General features: G+C 33.5%; 1 protein-coding gene across 25 annotated transcripts in view; it reads right to left on the bottom strand.

Annotated features, from left to right (window-relative positions):
* Rims2 (regulating synaptic membrane exocytosis 2) overlaps window positions 1-19255 on the bottom strand; it is a 465362-nt gene that overhangs the window by 138776 nt on the left and 307331 nt on the right. For 21 of the 25 annotated variants that reach the window (XM_036208697.1, XM_036208698.1, XM_036208701.1 and 18 more), the window contains 2 exons: window positions 17543-17722; window positions 16576-16685 (listed from right to left, as the gene is read on the bottom strand). In XM_036208697.1, the coding sequence (XP_036064590.1) occupies window positions 16576-16685; window positions 17543-17722 (290 nt within the window). Of the gene's footprint in view, window positions 1-6478; window positions 6569-16575; window positions 16686-17542; window positions 17723-19255 lie in introns of those variants that run through there. The other 4 variants (XM_036208689.1, XM_036208690.1, XM_036208691.1 and 1 more) reach the window with 2 other exon arrangements.

The raw sequence follows: 19255 nt of genomic DNA, 5'->3' as shown, positions 1-19255 counted from the left end.
ATTCCCATTTCACCCACACTGTGAAGGTAATGTAAAAAATTAGATACAGTAATAGCATAGGCCCATGCTGGAGTCTGACTGTCACATTATTATTCTTTGATATGACATTTTTATAGATAAACATTAGCACAGTGATAAAATAGTTAAAAGGATAACATGTTAAAAATAAATTGGTAAGAATTGGAAGATTGTTTGTTTACAGATACATCATCTCATTTTTTTTTTTTTAGAAAACATGAATTGCAATTAATTAAGCTTCCTTTACTTCTAAGCATTTTCCCGCACACTGGATCAATTGAAATGGTTATCATACTACATATTGTTTTGTAAATGATGATTTCTTCTCAGTTTCACTCATTATTATAGTAAATAGTGGAGACAGAGAGAGTTTAAGTGAACTTACCCAAAGTCACAAAACAAATACAGTGGTGGAATCAGTAACAGAACAAACATTTTCCTCATTACCTGGCTAATTTTCTACTGCTATCTGACCCAAGAACTTATGAGACAAGATATTAAACGATGAAGAAACAAAGAACCAAACTTCTCACCATGAGACCTGAACTGGATATTTAGTAAAAAAATTTCACATCACAAATGGTCAAGTAGCCCAGGATGCTTTCATTTTATAGGAGATCGGTCAGAACCTACATTCTTAGAGACAATCATTTAATACAAATTTTGTATTATTCATAAAAGGAACAAAAAAGATCTATCTCGACCATCTCACTACTGACAGGAAGTGTCCATTCAACCACTTTCATTATTTATGTATCTACGATACAGTGATTAACAGGTCAAAAGAGTACATATAAAATATAACTCAGGCAGATAGAGTCATCATGCAAATCAGCAATCCTCCATGTACAATCAGTTCCCAGCTTTGTGGAAGGCTTCTTGTCTTCCTTGGGGTTACAGTTAAATGTAGTATGTGTTAAAACAGTCTCATTTAAAAGAAACACTGTACACGCATGGTGATGGAGAGCAGATGCCACTGGCCCCTTGAGGAAGCTGTATGTCAGCTGCTAGGTCCCCATGGGCCAGTGTTCTTAATGAGTTATTTAAAAAAAATGAAGGAGGGAGATGGTGTGAGGTAAGATGGAGAAGGAAATGGGTGCTATAAGTACAGTTTGTTGTATCTACGTGAGAAAGTCTTAAAAATAAAGTAAAATTTTAAAAGTTTTGTGTATCCCCTTCCACTTCCCATTTGTATAGCTTTCACTTGATCATCACCATGATACAAATGTTATCATCTCTGTCAGTCAATGACCAGTTACCACACCCTCTACCACCAGCACACCAGGATCTTCATTGAACCATAATCGTTAAGAGTGATCACAAAGAGCAAAAGGAACCCTGTTTTGCAAGTGTTGACTTCTGTCACAGTTATGGCTACAGCTCTGTTTTAGACTTAGCAGATACAAAGGGTTTATAACTATGCAAAAGTATCTTTCAAGAAATATTTTTAAATGTAAAGAACTATCAAGCTGTAAATCAGAAAAGGATTTGAGTCTAACTCAAACAAAACATACACATATACATACTAAAAAACTAGATCCTTTGGCTAAATATTCAGGTATTTTGGCTTTTACAATTAAAAAAAAAAGCTACCATATATTATTCTTACAAACCATATTTGGTTTAGTTACAATGTTGAAAATGTGCATATCTACCCCTGCTATCCAAAATTTTAAGCAAATCAAAATGTCTTTCCTTGTAAATGATGTTTTATATTCTCAACTTTCTACTGAACATATGTGAAAAATTCAAACAGACATCATAACAAACTTTAGTTTAAAAAGCTGATGGATAAGACCTGCAATTTTCAGCACAGGCACTGAGCATCCTTCTACAGCTCTGTTGATGAGCTAACGATGTTCCCACTCATCACCACTCAGAGAAGCACATTACAGTTAGTACTGTTGTTGGAGAGACTGTCCTTGAGTTATCAGACATCCTTGAAGAACAAGCATTATATTCAAATATTTCCAACACAATGAAAAGGAAACAAGAACGGTTTAAGTTTTTTAGAGAGTAAAACTAACAACAGAATGTGATTTTTATTAGTTCAGAGATTTACAATGATATCTGTAAGAGATGTATATTTCCAAAACAAGCCTGGATGAGCACACACTCAAGCAGGATGGTCTTAGAACATGTCAGGAGGAACATAACTGGATTCTGGAGTTTCTGTGAGGTCCTGAAACCAGGCCCTTGAGAATCAAGTGTTGGCTTTATTTATTTCTAAGTGTACTAATAGCACTTAAATCTAAAGCTTATCTGTTCATTTGTATCTTATTAAACATTAACTTAATTTGCCTTACAAAGATTTTTTATCAAGAAAAATAAATTCTATCAAAATCCATAAATTATAAGACAATATGTAAAAGTAACTAAGAATAGAATCCTGATTAATCTTCCCAGATTTAATGGATAAAATATCAAATTAGAAGACTAGTTTAGAATTATTCTTTAGATTGAATAAATTATAAAATCCTTTCAAGAAATCTCAAGGTATTCAAAACTAAAAAATAAGAATATAAAATATGAAAAATTCCCAAGAAAATTTCATGTGTAAAATTTAATATAATCACCCATAATAGATAAATTTATAAAGCATAATACACTGAAGAAAAATCCCTATCTTCATATCAATTAGAAATTCTATAGGTGTTATGATACAGACATGTTTATATTGGAAAAAACCACCACTCAAATCATACAAGGCTAAAAGTAGAACTTACACAGCCACAGTGATTGGAAAGCCTAAGTGGTCCCCCTGGATACTGTTAGGTCAGAAAGATAATACATACTGCTCCAATACAGCATTTCATTGACTTGATTTAAAAAAAAAAAAACAAAGAAACAAAACAAAGAAACAGGCACAACAAGTCAAGAAAAGGCCCACAGATTGATTTTCAGATAAGACAGCAAACCAAGGGTACCAATGAGCTTTCATAGTAATTATCATATATGAAGGCAATTCAAAAAGGTTCTTAGATATAACATACCTCACACATAGAAAGTGACAAATTAAGACTAATAACTCACTTATGGAAAGTATTAATTAATCACCAAATATATTAGAAGTCACTAAAGTGCTATTTTCACACATTTTGAATGATTTAAATCCAAGACTATCTTTCAATGACTTTCTCATGTGAAATCTATGAGCCTGTAGTATTTCCGAGCATTTATTAAACTCGAAGAAGTCACCCAGTTAGCTCTCTCAGCACATTTCCTCTGTGGCAAATACTATATAAAGCTAAACTATTTTATGTAGAAATATGCTTTTTTTTTCTCAGAGGGCATTTCTATTTTTTGTTAACTGCACATAAAAAGCAAATATAAATCAAACAATTTAATATTTGTTTCCAATATTTAATAGCACTCATTGTGTTAGTAATGATCACAGCACTCTTGTCTGCAATAAGATTGCTCATTGAGCCAGGTTGTGGTGGTGCACACCTTTAATCCAAGCATTCGGGAAACAGCAGGTGAGTTTGAGGCCACCCTGGACTATAGAGTGAGTTCCAGGACAGCCTGGGCTACATAGTGAAACACTATCTCGAAAAAACAAAAACACAAAAAGAGTGCTCATTGAAAAAATGAACTATATATTATCCATGATTATGAATTTTCCATTTATATTAAGAATATTTAGGGCTGGGCCTTGCCTAACATATGCTGGACCTTACATTCAGAACTTAAAAAAAAAAAAAAAGCTTCATTAAATTTATAACCTAAACCAAACCTAATGGGATATGCTAAATAAAGAATATAAATGACTAAACATTAAATTCTGGGGATTAAATTTGTATTCAAATTGTTATATTTTACACTCTCCAGATCTGCAGCTATCTATCACATTAGATTTCTTTTCTTTCTTTTTTTTTTTTTTAATTTGAGACAGGGTTTCTCTGTGTAGCCCTTGCTGTCTTGGAACTTACTCTGCAGACCAGGCTGGCCTCTAATCACAGAGACCTGCTGCCTCTGCCTCCCAAGTGCTGCACTATCCATCACATTTGTAAGTGAAGTAAACCATTCCCTTCTGGTAGTATTGAAGTCATCTTATTTCGGAAGTGTTACAGAATCTCTAAAAGAGCTAAGAGTAGATGTTGTTCCACATTCACCCAAACATTTAGTTTCTAAATCTATATCATCAAATGAGTAATTTAGTCCTAAAGAGTTTATCACATTTATTAACATACTTCCTAAAAATGGCAAAATTCTCAGCATTATAAATAATTTTTGTATAAATTTTCACAGAAGTACAACATATATTCCTGATATGCTAAGAACTTCCCATCTCTCATTTAGGTTCATATACTCAGAAACTTTTTCTAATGCCACATTTTACCACAATCAATGTCTGTTAGGGAATTCTGATAACTCATGAAAGATGATCTTTTAATTTTAGTAGATAAAGCCATATCTGAGCAATGATTTTAGATTTACCTAAAGATAAATTACTCCAAGCATGTCATCCATAAAATTTGGGATTATAACATGCTGTTGAAAAGGAATCAGCACCAAATGGTAAGGTTTTATTTTCCTCCCATTATATCACTCTAAAGTCCCACATTAAAAATATCCTCTATATATCCATCTTGCTTTTTAAAATTATAAAAAATTTTGGTACATAAGTATTCAACATTTATTCTCTTTCCCTAGGATATTGCATAACTAATTCCTTAAATTTAGGGTTTGGATTTAGACAATCAATTGTCATAATATATAGTAAAACTCACAATTGTCAAAACACAAAATTTAAATCATTACAATATATGAAGTAATCAGTAATTTTCTCTTTGTAAGTAGATTTTGTTCAATTAAAGGATGTACATAATTATACATATATTTATGTATTGTATATACTCACATGTATGTATAGATATATACATATACATACATATATATATGTGTGTGTGTGTGTGTGTGTGTGAATAAACTAAAAATATTTAAATTAATCTATGAAATTTGGTGTTTGTAAGACTTGAGTTCTTGGCAAACATGCATGGCCTTGTGATTTTGATACAGCAATAGAGGTTTATATGGTCACAAACACCATGTATCAGGTATGATGCCAAATACTTGTTTTTGACCAAGGATAATCCACATTACACAATACAGCAAAGAGAATTAATTATTCAATTTGTTTGTTTATACTGGTAGAAATCTAGCACAGAATCTTATCAACAAATGCAAGAGCTCTGCTACTGGACTAAATCTTTAGCTTGAGAGATGCTTTTAAGGGGTAGTTTTTATATATAAATCATAATATAAATTAATTTTACATTTGTATTTATATTTCAGTCGTCTTAAATGTTTTAAGATAATTACTATTTTCAAGTAAACTGATTCTTCAGTTAAGAAATAATAAGCATAAAAATTCTATTTACAGCTCCAATGAATTCATTTAAATTCTTCAAAGGAATTCTATTTTGTTGTACTTTCACTTGAATTTGGCATCTCTCCTGGCATGCTAGACTTAATACACAATAAGCTTTCTCCACGCACTCTATTCTTCTTCATAGCTCCTGTCCGGACTATAGATAGCATTCCAACCTCTGTTGCAGCTACTTCTCAACTTGTGTATGTCACCAGACATGGGTCCTTTGTCTCTCCTGTGTCCTTCAATAGTTCCTTATCAGCCTTAAGGTTAGCACACAACGGATGGCAATAAATATTCGTGAATGAACTATTTTAACTTATACTGATATGTTTGAACTATAGGATTTTAAGCTCTGAGAAAAAATAAGCCAACACATAAAAATACACTGTTATCAGTCCTACAGCCATTTAAAATCATCTACCTTGTGAAAACTTCATTCAAATATTTTAAACTTGGTAAAATTTATTGTATACTCATTTCTCTAATTCTAAATTAAAGTACTTCTCATTATTAAACTGATCTTTACAATTTGCATTTCTTTCCTTTATTCCTCCTAAAATATGGGGGTGGGGTCTGCAAAAAAGTAAGAAAGGAAAACAAAATATTTCAGTTCACTTGTAAAATCAATGATGTGAAGAGACATTCTTGGAATTCAAAACTGTGCCACCCTTTTTCTTTCATGTCATAGCCAGTAACTTCTGACTCCAAAAGTTGTAAATAAATCATTACAGTAGAGCTATCTATCACCTAGCATCTGTAGAATAAAAATAGGAATGCACAAAAAGACAAAACTGAGCAACTGTATGAGCTTTCTCAGTCATGTTTGGAGAGTGTGTTCTCCACTGAGACGCCATCACACATAAAGCTATCACACACTAGTACTACTCTGTCATTTCCCCTTCAAAACCTCGAGGTGAATTTTATCAACAATAATAGTTAAGTATTTGTAATCTACAAGGGATCCACACAAGGTCAAGTTCACATCAAAATGAGAAATGAGGTACAAGGACACGCGCATTTCAAAAGCATGAAATGCAATGTTCACAGCCTCATGCTTTCCCGTGGGTTCCAAGCCTGACAAACCTGGCTCAGGTTGGAGTGTCTGTGTCAGCAAAGCCTTGTCCTCACTTAGTGTACCTAGCGTCGCTCCCTGCTGGTCTTCCCATGTAACTTCTAGTATAGATAAAACAAACAAAACAAAACAAGTCATCAGCGCTTGTCTGAAACAAAGAACACCACAAGAACCTAAAGTACTTCAGGAATCGGGATTATATTTTAGAGACACATTCTCCAACATATTATATAAGTTGTTAAAATTTTAAATATAGGAATTTGATATCATGCAGATTGTTTTCATGGATTTCAAGGTCCAAAATATTAAATTATATTTTTTGTAAACTTTTCAATTTACCTTTAATAAAATGAGTGGATGGAAAGTATGAAGAGAATAATTGAGAATCTAAATGGCTTGATAAAGAGCATACTACTTTACTTTGTGGATATAATAATGCGAATTTGTTTAAGAGGTATAAATTATTAGGAATTGTTTTATTGTGGCAATATTAAATATTTCTATGCAATCTGAAATATTTTTATACATGAGAGAAAATTCATTACAATCTGTAATGAAACACCTATTTAATTCATCACTATGTTCATGACCTTCGTTAAATGCTAACAAAATCTATGGTATGAAATACTTCAATCAATGTATTGATAAAACAAGGCAAAAGCAGTCATAGCTTGGCATCATGAGTACACAGTATCTGGCACATCGAACTGTCTAGAATAATTTGCAGATTGGTGCAATATTCATTCTTTAGTAAATAAATATTCAGCATTTACTATAATATAGGCACATGCGTAGATCCCAGAGCAGACAAAACTACAGTCCCATGAAGGTTTTAATAAAACTTATAACTCAATGGCAAAGAGCTTGTAGCAATGAACATGTAAACATCCAGTGACTGAGAGATGAATGCTAAACAGAGAAGCATGGAGTAAGTGAGAAGGAAATGGAATGGTTAAAGCATGGTGGAATTCTGGATGGTAAAGTTAATGAAGTCCTCTCTAAGAAGGAAATTCAGTTGAGGGGGAAAGGACATTGCGTGCGATAATATTCAAGTGTAAACATTTTAGGTTAGAATGTATGTAGTTCTGATGTAGTTCAGAACAATAGGGAGGTCTCTGTGGATGAGCAGAGTGCACCAAGACAGAGTTTGGGAAAACAGTAATGGTGATGGGAAGATTGCAACTTGTTGGCCATATACTGATAGTTTCATTGTCTACCATTAATCTTCACTTCACATTAGCTCTCAGAAACACTCTTGTCATCTGCCTTCTTTTTAAAAATTTCCCATTTATTTACGTATTTATATATGTATGTATTTATTTGGTGTGTGTGTGTGTGTGTGTGTGTGTGTGTGTGTGTGTGTGTATCTGCCCATGCACACAATCTCATGGGCACACATATTCCTGAACATGAACACACACACACACACACACACACACACACACACACACACACACACACACACAACCATGAATGGAAGTCAGAGGACAACCTGTAAGAATCAGTTTAATCTTTCTGCCACGTGGGTTTCATGACATTGTACAATATGCTTGACTCATGTAGTAACCAGACATGTGATTTATGTACACTGGAAGGTAATAAGGTATTGAGGAAACATCATACAACTCCAGATAAAATCTACTCCTGTATAGATATCAATTATTTTTATAATTAAAACATTGTTATTCATATTCCCTTGCACTGACATCATCTGTAAGAATAAACAAAGGCAGCAAAACAAAGATAAGAACCAACATTTTTTCTATTATGACTAGCCTAAATATTAGAAAATTCCAAAAAGCATACAGCAGCAAACAGCTATGATAAGGAATTAAAGACTATCAACCTATAACCTTAGTAACCTCCTTTTATTTGTTCCTTCCTCTCCTTTGTCTTTCCTTATTTCTTCCTTCTCTCCCTCTATGTACTTTTTATTTGTCTTATTTATAAGGTTAACTAAATTTGAAATACCACAGACAGCTATACATTGAAAATTACACATTCAAGAAACAAAATATTGTATATACAACTCACAATACATTTTATGAGAAACAACTATAAAATGGTAAGATGAACAATCATAATGAATCACTAATGAAATGGCCAATTGAGCTGTGTGTGTTAAGTTTTTAAAGTCATGTAGTATCATCAACAATAACAAAACAATAATTAATTAAAAACAAAATGCTTGAGACATTAGATTCCATCATCCACATCTCCAAAACCACCATGTTTCAATGAAAACCCAATGTGGTACTTTATATGACATGAAAGAACATTGAAGCCCACAGAAATGAAAGGACTTGCTAAACTTCAAAAGTCTTAGAAAGAAAAATAAGACGAAGACTCAAGAATCGGACTTATAGTGTATCCTTTAAGCACTAAGAGACTTGAAAATTAGCAGTGGATTGAAAACAGACAAAATTGGTTGGCAAAAGTATTCTAAAGCTCTGTATATTAATTTTTAAATTCACAAAAAGCAAGTATAAATAAGTTCAGAGAATGTATTCAAACATCATAAAATAAAACGAATTGTAAGCCAATCCATTCATTTCTACTCTGGTATTGTTTCTTATCTCAATTAATTAATGAAAACCAGTAAAGAATGTGTGTGTGTGTGTGTGTGTGTGTTTGTGTGTGTGTGTGTGTGTGTGTGTGTGTGTGTGTAACAGTAGAGTTGGTTCAGGATGATGGCCATAGTCAAATTTGAACTTAAATCTAAAATTAATTTTTCAGAGTATCCAAGAATGACCCAAGAAATTATAGTAATAACAGCTAACACTAACAATTTAAATATACTTAATTATTTCAAAAAGAAAATATAGTAAATCCAAGTGGCAAGTAAGGTTACAGAGAAGAGACAGTTTGTCATTTCCATCCTTGCTAGATATCTAACATTCGACACCTCACCTTTCAGAACCCTCCTACTCATAATTTGATTTCTTACATGAACTTGATTCTTATGAAGATTTTTTAAGTGATAACAGTAACAGTACAGACTGACCCCTCAACAATAATTCTATTTGAATGTTTTAGAAAATCTAAAAATTTTGCATTATTAAAAAAAGTTGTTAAAGAATGACAAAATATGAAGTAACAGGAGAGATACCAGAGGAAAAAATGTGCTCAAGACCTACACAGGTATCAAAACTATTAAAACCACCTTCTCTCTTAGAAAGCTGTCTCTCAGAATTATTATTTATTAAGCATATATACAAAACACAATAAAATACAACACAAGATATCTTGACCTCAATAATAGGTGGAAAAAACAATGGTTCAAATATTGATTAAAAATGAGAGATTACATACAAAACATTCAAAGTTCTTATCTTTCAAAACCTTATCCATCAGCGGTTCTCTAGGCTTAGTTATACCACACACAGGACTGATATAAGTGAAAATATTAAACTTTGTGAGATAAAAATATTTACAATGATGTAAAGACAAATAAAAAGTTGTAAGGAGTAAAGAGTAAGACCACTAATCATCAACAGGAACATTTATATACATGAAAAGGAAACAGGAAAGTAGACAGTCTAGAGGAGAAGACAGGACAGGAAGTAGTCTAACTTAAGGAAAGATCCCAGTAACGGAAGAGAGGACAGGCCGTCAAAGGTGAAAGTCTTTAGCCAGTGAACCCATAAAACCCATAAGAAGCAGATTCCTATTAAAATACTTGGAAGTCTTTCAACCAAATATGGCAGCAAAAGTGCTTACAAGGCGTGCAGCCAAATAACAGTGAAATGTGAACATGTGCTTTTTCAGATCACCAGTTATTTTTAAATACATCTGAAATTTTTCTTTCACAGCTTCTAAGAAACATCAGAGGTCAATAAATGTGTCAAAACTACACTTTTGAGAGTTCATGTAAATTTCCATTTTATACTGACTTTTCGTATTATAAAATGTGATTTAATTTTATTTCTATTTTCACATTACTCCCACATTTTAAATTATACCACAGAACATATAATTATCAAACTATATTATTAAAATTATAAACATAAGTGATAAATTATATGTGAAACAGTATAGATACTATTTATGAAAGATGGAGAGAGGGAAGAATACATTTAAGCCAGTGAATGTAAATTCTCAACCTTCCTAATGCTGTGACTCTTTGATACAGTTCCTCATGTTGTGGTGACCCCAACCATGAAATTATTTCCACTGATACTTCATAATTTTGATTTTGCTACTGTTATGAATCAAAATGTAAATATCTGTATTTTCCAAAAGTCTTAGGTGACCTCTTTGAAAAGGCCATTTCATCCCCAAAGGGGATCACAACCCACAGGTTAAGAACCACTATTTTGGATGAAAAGTCATCTCAACTAAGTTATTAAAATACACATATTCCTTGCCTAGCAAGTGCAAGGCCCTGGGTTCGGTCCTCAGGTCCACAAATAAATAAATAAATAAATAAATAAATAAATAAATAAAATAAAAATACACATATTCAGATCTTAATTTGGTACAATAGCAAAAGGTCAAATGTTATAGTATTTAAAGACTGCTAATTTTTTACATAACAAAATGCTGGCATTATAAGTAAATATATGTAGCTATGTTGGGTTATTAATTACTCCATAGGTCATACCTTTTAAATTCAGTTGTAAGCTAAGGAGTTAAGTCATAAGTAATGTGAACACTGAATTTAAATATTAAAAGTCAACCACTTCGTTATTTGTCAACACTATTTTAATCCATGTATATAAAATGGTAATTCCACAAATGTTTTCAACTGATTATGTTTATTATTATTTGCCATCATTGAACTCACAATGCTTCATTCTATTTTAAGAGTTTATTTTAGCGTTATTTTAAAATCGTTTCTAGATTGAAAAAAATCTATTGTATTTTTTGAAAATCCATCACTTATTTTCTTCAGAATTTTGCAACATAATATGATCAAGAAAATAAATCTTCACAATTTAATAAGATAGAGCTGTATTAGCACCAATAAGTTATATTATCTTGCCTGTGAGTGTGTGAGAATGCATGCGTGTGTGTGTGTGTGTGTGTGTGTGTGTGTGTGTGTGTGTGTGTGTATGTATGTATGTATGTATGTATGTGTATGTGTTTGTGTGCATGCTAGGCAAATGCTATGCCACTGGGCTGCATCATCACCCTAGGGTAAACATATTAGAGGTTAAATAACTATTTAGAAATAAATACAAGCAAGTATTCTTAATACTAAATAAATGAAGTTAGGACTAAGGCTTACACCTCCATAACGTAAAGAAATATATTCATACACATTGTAAATCAGTACATTGAGTCTAATATGCAGAAAAGCCATTTCAGACTTGCCTTTTTTCCCATTATTAGGTAAGCTTGATGTTTCTTCCCCGTTGTCTTTAACATTGAAACCAGACAACAATAATTAATAATTAAAGTCATTAACAATCCAAATAAAAAGTAAGCACTCCAAAAAGAATGAAACAATGCACTGCAAAAATAAACACATGCACTTAACATGACACCCACACTGCATACATCAGAATAAAGCATCTGCAGTATAGGCTCCTATTCTATAGGAAAGAAGTCAAAGCCACCATAGGAAAAAGCAGTTTGTATTATAGCACTTTGTATTGTGTTTTGCTATGATGAGACCTAATGCAATTTACTAATTTCTTGAGAATGAGTCACAGGTGAGAAACTGGTTTTAAAAATGTAATTCTTGTTTATGTTAAGTGGGAAAGAAAAGTGATTCTGATATTGCAGAAACTGTCAAGTTAGTGCCATCTGTAAAATTACTATACAGCCAATTCATAGAGCGTGAAAGACTCAGGACTTGAGTGAATGAATGAGAGATAAAAGAACAGGAAAACAGAGACATCAGCTCTTCAACTAAATGAAAATGGAAATTATTCTATGGGACCACAATTCACTAAATTTAACTCTATATCAGCCAGGAAAATGAAAGGCATTTGAAATTCTAGTGTTGAGAATATTTGATATTCAGAATGGGATATAAGTATACAGTTCTATAACCAAGCAACTAAGATCACCTTTCTTTCCATTATTAGATACATATTGATAATTTCTCCACTTGATAAATTACAACATTAGTGGTATAAAGTCTTTTTGTTTTAAAAACTATAAATTCTGTTCAGAGAATGCCTCCATGAAAATATACCTTGGGTAGAGAATACACAAGGGCATTATTTTCTTACAATGATATAAGGAGGGAAAGGGCACAGCCTAACTTTAAAACTCATACATTAATTCATATCATAAAAGATCAATTAAAGACTTCACAGAAATTGGCTTATTCTGTAGATTTCATAGAAAGTTAAAATTCAAGACCTCAACTTAGAGAAAATTAGGATCCAATGCTGAGGTTCAAATAAACAGTGACAACTGAGTGCAGTTAGACAAGTGTAGTTCTGAGTATATAATATTTTACTCTGACAGACTCTGATATCCAATTATGGTGTCATTACAAAAACCTAAGAAGCCAAAGCCTGCGTGCCTCTAGAACGCAGAGACCACAGGGAGGAATGGCTGGTAAAGAGGGTGCTGATACTGAACTCAGACAGAGAAGGGGAATCCAGAGGAGATGGTTCTTATTTAGGAAATGAAATAGTGGAAAAGTGATAGTCTATTAAATATCAAAGAAATTCAGTATGTTCATTCTATATACCCTTAAAATGTGCCTTGCCTACTTTTAAAACCCTTAGCCAAGAAAATAGAGCTCCCTTGTTCAGGGAAGCATAAGGAAAATCAAGTTTTCTAGTAGCTAGCTAACCAAGATTATTTATTAAAGTGAAAAGAAACCACCAGAATGTAAAGAATAGGCTTAGGTAAACAATGTTTACATTTAGGCCAAAGACTTTGTCTATAATTCTAGTTTGTTTTGATTATTAATGAGATATTCAAACAATTGGCCAAATTAAACACTGGAGTTGATCAGATGCTCTCACAGTAACTCTCAGGAAGTTGTAAGATTGGACATTAACTTATTCAGGCAACACACAGTCAGACAGACCTGCCTTGACCTCGCCTCCCTCCTTGTCTCCCCCCTCTTCTTCCACATGCCCAATTTCTTCGTGAACTTCTGTATTTGCCAAAGTAAAAGAAAAAGACAAGACCAGGGGTCTGGTTGTTAGTCTTAAAAGATAATAAACAATGAATAATTTTTAATGAAATAATGGGTGTTTATAAAAAGTAAGTTACATACTGCACTTCTGACTTGCCTCCGAAAGCAAATCTGTTTACTGTTAATGCATCATCACAGCTGGCAGTGGTACTGCCTTGGGAACCAGAAACTGTGACACCTCAGAAGATTTGGCATAAGTGGGTAGCTCAAACACGGAGGCACAATTCTTTGCCTCTATAGTATGTGTATTATTAGGAAAATATTACATACATTTTTTTCTAGGAAGAAAACCATAACACTATAAACTCTTTTTTTATAATTTTTTTTTTTAAAGACAGGGTTTCTTTGTAGCCCATGGCTGTCCTGGAACTCACTCTATAGACCAGGCTGGCCTTGAACTCACAGAAATCTGCCTGCCTCTGCCTCCTGAGTGTTATGATTAAAGGTATGTGGCACCATTAACAACAATAGTTAAATTATAGCTTTTTTTTTTTCTAGTTGCTAAAGGCAGCCTAAATACTTCATTATGTTTATATTAGAAATGCCATTAATGACAGGATCTAGCAACCATTTAGAAGAAGCTCAGAAATTTGGACTATCAGTCTGGATGACTACACCTTTAACTTTGGTTAGAGGTCGAAGCTCTACAGAAGAGATATACAGTATGTCCTCTAACACTGAAGGAGTTTCAGGTTCGTGGATCTCTGTAGCCTCAATATTAGCATGTCTGAAAATGTTGCTCAACATCAGCCAGTACCATTAAGCAATACAAATTAAGCAAAATCTCTTCCACACTGAAAAGAGAGGGAAGGTTTTTGTTCCTCTTTCCTTTATGAAATAAAAAGCAGAAATCAAAATTAGAGACATTATGAGAATTGCTAATGTTAGTGCTTTTAATGTATTCTACCTGGGAAAAAACCAGTAGGCAAAGCATTCATAAAAGTCCTGAATCTCTACCCCTGAATTTCCCTTCAGCAACGAGGCTTGTTCTTTTCCATAGCTATCGCTGCACAACATGCAACTATCACTCCACAAGACCCTTGCTGCAAAAGACAGGACAATGTAAGCTTTAAGGTTTTGAGGGAACGGAAGTTGCACACTATTGAACCCTCCTCATGAAAACCATTTAAAAAGCACAGGATTTTAGTCGGATGGAAATACTCATACTCAAGCACTACAGCAATGCCACAGATGTCTTTCTATCAGGCGGAAAACGAGAGCGCCAGCCACACCACCAGTGTGCTGCTTAGAATTACGGTAGGTGAGAATAGGAAGAACCCACAAAAGCTGATGATCATTCAGTCTCAACTGACAAGAGCACACTTAGATCCAAAAGATACGTAAGACAATAAAAGGTTTGCTGCTCAACGCAATCCACGTATGGATTTGTTGTAAACATGTCACAGGGCTATGAGCTTTCTAGAAACACACCGTGACAAGTTTTTAGTAGCAATCTATATACTATGTGAGGTATCACTTCACTTTTGAAGACAGTGTTTCATTTGTCAACTCCATAAGTATCTGTTCCAGTCTAGGCATCCTTCTATGTGCTGGAGACACAGCAGTAAAACCACAGCCAGCAATTCCAAATTCTGAGTCTAGCAGCTCTTTATCAGACTAGCGAATGTACGACAGTCCACATATTCCGCCTCAGTGTGTTTTCCCAATGTATAATGCTGTTTTGAGAATAGAGGCATGAAACTGTCACATTGTCCTGGAATACTCTAAGCAATGTACTACAACCGAAAACAGGAAATAGGAAATACAAGTCACGACCACTATCTAGCTCAACAACTTCTTTTGTAGAAAGTCAATAATAATAATAAAGGATCATCAAAAATACAAATGAAATATAAAATGATAAATATAGATAGACTCTGTATATGTCCTCAAAGGCATAAACATAGACTGCAACTGATATCTCTGGTTATAGTCTCATTCAAAATCCAGAATTTTGTTTTATAAAAACAAATATTATCTAGTTATTTAAAAGAGGTTAAATGCTTTGTACTTTTGCTTGAATCAAATTAAATTCCATGGTGTTATTTCACAGAAAATAGAATTTGTGTACTTTCTTAGAAAAACAAAATAATTCAACTGTATATAAAACTATACAAGCAAAGGGACATCAGTTGCAGCTGGGTTTATCTTGGTTGCACAGCCCCCCAAAGGCCTTCAGCACAAAACAAACCCTCCTATGTACAGACCTTCATAAGGGTCTATCTCCTTGACTCCATTGTCTAAGGAAAACAAAATAAAACTAAAACTAAGGGGAAGGGGGACCAAAGCATAGGGGTTAAAAACAACACAAATTTCAAAGTTACAGAATTGATCATCTATTAAAGAAAACTTCAATGGTGATTTGGATATATACATATACAGCTTTGAAAAAGAGTTACTAAAAAGAGGGACTGTGGTTTAAAAGATGTTCAAATTATTCTGTCTGTTATCCTTGATTATGGAGAGAATTTAACCGAGATTTATAACTGCTTGAGAAGTGTGTTTGAGAGTGTCAGACTCTCCAGTTACTAACAGCATCAGTGTAACACACATCTCTTACTGTGGATTCAGGATTACCTGCTACTTGCATTTGGGTTTGAGAAGGACCACCATTGTCGTGCATCAGTTAACCAGTCCTTGCAATGTGTGAAAACTGATTTAGCTAGTCACTAATAAACTTTGTATAATGGCGGATAATTTCATAATCCTAGATGTAGCAAAGACATTATAATCCAGCTGCTTACATGAGGCTACTGCTAACTTTTAAATATAGTTATTCAAATTTGAAATATAAAATGAGTAAAGATTGTTTCTTTTTATCTCCAAGCATAATTTTTACATGCAATATATATTATATTCACAAATATAACTACTGTCAAATGAAGTCATGCACATAGCTAAATACAGGAAGATAATAACACAATAATAATTGGAAATCTTGATTTCCCCTGGCTCTCATGTGTATTTCCTAATGGCATAATTAGAAAACTGAGAACTTACTTCTCTCCAGTGTTCCCTTTGGTGGGAGCTGTGGCAGCTGCCGGCCCCTTCGTCCTGCTACAGGAGTACTTGATGGACTTGTCTGGACAGACCCGGTCCGAGGGTGAGACCTACAAGATGCACATTAATGTATCTTCAGTAAGCACTGAATTAGGTCAATATGTTAGCTGGTTTATGAAACGGCTGTATTAGTGTGATTTTTAAACGTGGATTGCTGTTGGTTAGAAGGAGAACAAAACAAATATGGACATTTGAACAGTTACTTAAACACCAAAAAATGTTTATGTTTTGGTGTAATATGTATACACACACATGCACACAAAGCCTATAATAAAACATGAAATTAATACAGACTACTAATCTATTCATATAAAGCAAGCAGAAAATTCTACAACTTAAAAAAATAAAACTCTAGTTTTTCTACTATAATATAAATTCTAACCTTCCTCCTTTGACCCAATCAGATTTTTACTTAAGTTTATACTAAATATCCTTTTTATTAGAAAACATCTCATGAATTTACAAAAAAAAAAAAAAAAACCAAGTAACTTCAAACTCAGCTAAAGAAAATTCTGACATTTATATTAATGTTCATAGAAACTAAATACATCTAACTTCATTTACTGTCATGGTGATGATTAGAAAAGTCATGCCTAATGAGCACAGTGATTTCTCTTTCTGTGGAAGAAAATGATAGTTAGGACAGGATTTACCCAGGACTCTTGACTAATGAGAAATCACAAAACAAATGCAATCAGGACAGTTAAGAAACAAATTACAATGGTGATGGTACATTATTATATCCACTGGATATAAACAGTGTGTTTATAAACACTGACAAGGTTAGTATCGACTTGTACTGGTGATCAGCCAAAAAATGACAGAAGAGACCATTTACTGTTGGGAAAATAAAATGGTGTGTGGGTAGAGCAGACAGGGAAGTTAGTCTGATCAATTTATCTTTCACCTCGATAAGGCAGGTGAAGGAGGGGCAGATCTTCCAGTCATTAATGAAGGCATCGACCTCATGAGGTTTGTATCAGGACGTTCAGAGGATCTGGAGCGGGTGGTGGTCCGCTCAAGGAGAGGCCGCTGTTCTGTTGATCTGGATCTGTGATATGGCTGTCTATCTGCTGCTTCACAATCCCTGAAACGTTAGTCAGAAAGCAGCTCAGTTGGTCTTTAGTGCCCTTCTGCTATTTGGTCATGATGCATCAAACTGATTTTGAAAAAAAAAAAATGCTTAAAATTACTGTGTATGCAAAAAAGAATCTTCCCAACACATCCTGAGTAATTTCTGACTATGCTTAAAAAGTTCTAAAGAACCCAAATCTGATTTTATTAGCAATTCCCAGTAATTGAATTATAACTGAGTTGCTCAGTTATAATTATTGTAACCACAGCTACCTGCTTTCCAGAATGAAGAGAACATGTGAGCTGTGTGATGTATCCTAGTTTAAAGATATTCAACAATGTTTCCTAGTACTTTCTAGAGAAGAGAAAGTTATGCAGGATGTTTATTAGCAAACGGAGTAAGATACAAAGATGTTAATACATTATTAAAGTATACTGCTAGGTTGAATGTTTTAAACAGAGGGATGGAAATGAGCTTACAGGAAAACAGGGCAGCTTGGAAGTGCACACCCATGTTTAAACCCACCCTGCAAACAGACTTCACTCTGCAGAGAACTGGCAATATTCCACCATCCACCTAGTGAACTCCAGTCAGACCAAACAACCAGACACGTATTGGATAAAACTGGAACTTCAAAATGAAAAATAAAAATAAAAAAATAAAGACCTCTCCAACCACTGAAACTTAATTCTAGTTGAAGCAAGAATACTTAGACTATGGCCAAGAATTATTGACACTTATCTCTTGGAGTCTTCAATAATGCTCATACACCCTAATGAGATCAATAAATGGCTAGAATTTAATTCCATGATTTGGAAGACAAATCTAAAAACATTAACTTTTGCTCTAGAACTCAAAAGAAACATATATGACCAAAATCTATTTCAAACAGTTACCATCTGAGCCACAAGCAGTCACAGGAAAGGAAGTATTTACAGACTACAGGGAGAGCAAGCAGTAATGTCATGGGCTGAACCATTTTACCTACAAATACGCTCTGATTTTTGAAAATGAAAAAAATGGGCGATTAGAGAAAAGTAATTTAAAAAAGGACACAATATCCTCAGTATCATGAATTATATGTCATACAGATTTGGAAAACCAAATACTATTAGAAACAAAGTAGTGGATTCATCTTACATTGTTTTATATCTTTAACTAATACTTTAAAGTTACAGAATAAAATAGAAGCACAACCATTTAAAGAACTTTTATGTGACTGATTTCCTATGTTAAGTTCAGTACTGTTTCTAGACACACCCAGAGCAGGGGAGGAGCTAGAGAGACGGCTCAGCTTAAAGGCCAGTCATGATAAAAAATGTCATGATATCCAAGATTAAATATAAATTCAATTATTTGATTACCATAAAAATGAGGTAAATGGAATTTCAGCATAAAATTCATAGTTCTATTCTTCTGAAATTCTATGTTAGAGGAAACACAGCTTTTGAAAATAAATGTGACCAATAATTTGTGGCCCATTCTTAGTGCAAGGCCTCTCTGGTTTGCCCTCATAGCAACAGGTCAATAAAAACAAAGGCCACA

Source organism: Onychomys torridus, chromosome 16, assembly GCF_903995425.1.
Source record: "Onychomys torridus chromosome 16, mOncTor1.1, whole genome shotgun sequence".
Taxonomy (NCBI): Eukaryota; Metazoa; Chordata; class Mammalia; order Rodentia; family Cricetidae; genus Onychomys; species Onychomys torridus.
This window is presented reverse-complemented; position numbering and strand designations above follow the sequence as displayed.